General features: G+C 73.1%; 1 protein-coding gene across 1 annotated transcript in view; it reads left to right on the top strand.

Moving 5' to 3' along the window:
- Window positions 1-5: 5 nt before the first annotated feature.
- The window catches only part of LOC146586104 (signal-induced proliferation-associated 1-like protein 3), a gene marked incomplete at both ends in the record, with an annotated part of 6,866 nt that continues 5,191 nt past the window's right edge, over window positions 6-1,680 (top strand). The window contains 3 exons of the mRNA XM_085321838.1: window positions 6-687; window positions 796-926; window positions 1,155-1,589. Coding sequence (XP_085177964.1) covers window positions 6-687; window positions 796-926; window positions 1,155-1,589 — 1,248 coding nt within the window. The remainder of the gene's footprint in view (window positions 688-795; window positions 927-1,154; window positions 1,590-1,680) is intronic.

Genomic DNA, 1,680 nt, shown 5'->3' on the forward strand with positions numbered 1-1,680 from the left:
ACGAGCCGCCCTCACAGCCGAAGGAGAAGCCGCGCAAGAAGGGCCCCAAGGGCGAGGCGGGAGGCGAGTCCATCTTCAAGAAGCTGCGGAGCAGCCGGAACGAGGGGGAGCCCGGCAGGGAGCCGGAGGAGGGCCGGGCGGCCGAGGCGGGCAAGGCCTGGGTGTGCCGGAAGAGCTTCGCCCACTACGACGTGCAGAGCATGCTCTTCGACCTCAACGCCGTGGCCGCCAACCGCGCCGTGGTGGCCCAGCGCAGGAACACCACGACGGGCGCCTCGGCCGCCTCGGCCGTCTCGGCGGCCATCTCGCGCGCCTACGGGCTGGGCGGGCTGGAGCCCGCCTTCGCCAGCACCGAGGACCTCAACTGCAAGGAGAACCTGGAGCACGACCTGGGCGACAACAACAGCAACGACCTGCTGCTCAGCTGCCCCCACTTCCGCAACGAGATCGGCGGCGTGAGCGAGCGCAACGTCAGCTTCTCCAGGGCCTCGGCCGGCTCGCCCGGCGTGCCGGCGCCCGACGGCGGCTTCCCGGAGCCCTCGCTCGGCGCGCGCTGCACCAACGCCAGCATCTCCGTGCTGGAGGTGCCCAAGGAGCTGCAGAGGAACCCCGGGCGGCTCAAGCACTACAGCGTCGAGCACGTGGACCTCGGCGCCCGCTACTACCGGGACCATTTCCACGGCAAAGGTAGGGGCCGCGGCGCCGGGCCGGGGGCCTCGCTCGGCAGCTCCCCGCGGGGGCTGCGCCGGGCCCGCGCCCCGCAGCGGCAGCTCCTCCGCCTCCCTTTGCTTGCAGAGCACTCCAACTACTTCGGGGTGGACGAGAAGTTGGGCCCGGTGGCCGTGAGCATCAAGCGGGAGAAGCTGGAGGATCACAAGGACCACGGCCCCCAGTACCAGTACAGGATCATCTTCCGGACCAGCGAGGTGCGTCGCCGCGTCCGGAGCGCTGGCCGGCGCGCCGGAGCCGCGAGCGGAGGCGTGCCCCCGTCCTCCCCACCGTGGCAGCCGTCTCCGTCCGGGAACCGCTGCCTCCGGGAGCCTCTGCCAAAAGGCTGCCGTTCCCGGGCGAGAGCGACGCGCCCGTGGTGAGCCCCGTGCTGCCGCCCGCGGGAAACCGGGGTGCTCCACGGGCCTCTGCCCCTGCTCTCGCAGCTCGTCACCCTGCGCGGCTCCATCCTCGAGGACGCCACTCCCACCACCACCAAGCACGGGACRGTCCGCGGGCTGCCGCTGAAGGACGCGCTCGAGTACGTGATCCCCGAGCTCCACATCCACTGCCTGCGGCTCGCCATGAGCACGCCCAAGGTCGCCGAGCAGCTCCTGAAGCTCGACGAGCAAGGGGTGAGCGGGGCGAGGGGGGGTCCCGGGCGCGGAGGGCGGCTCTGGTGCCAGCAGCTCCTTTCCCGGTTCCTCCCGGCGCTGGAGAGGCTCCGCAGCGAGGGAGCAGCTGCTTTCCCGTGCCAGCGGCTTGCTGGTGCCCCCAGCCGCGCGGGGGTCCCRCGCGAATCCGGCGTCCCTGGCACTGCTGTGGGCACCGGGACGCCAAGGGCCTCGCTCGGACGCTGGTGCGAGGCTGGAAGCGCTGAGGCCGGAGCGGGCGGGAGCCGATGCCCCCGTCCCACGGCCACCCGGCTCCGGCGCGGCCCGGCCCCGTGGCGCTGCCCTGCTCCTGGCAGGC

This window comes from Rhea americana, unplaced genomic scaffold, assembly GCF_003343005.1.
Source record: "Rhea americana isolate MKP2758 unplaced genomic scaffold, rheAme1 scaffold_714, whole genome shotgun sequence".
NCBI classification, from domain to species: domain Eukaryota; kingdom Metazoa; phylum Chordata; class Aves; order Rheiformes; family Rheidae; genus Rhea; species Rhea americana.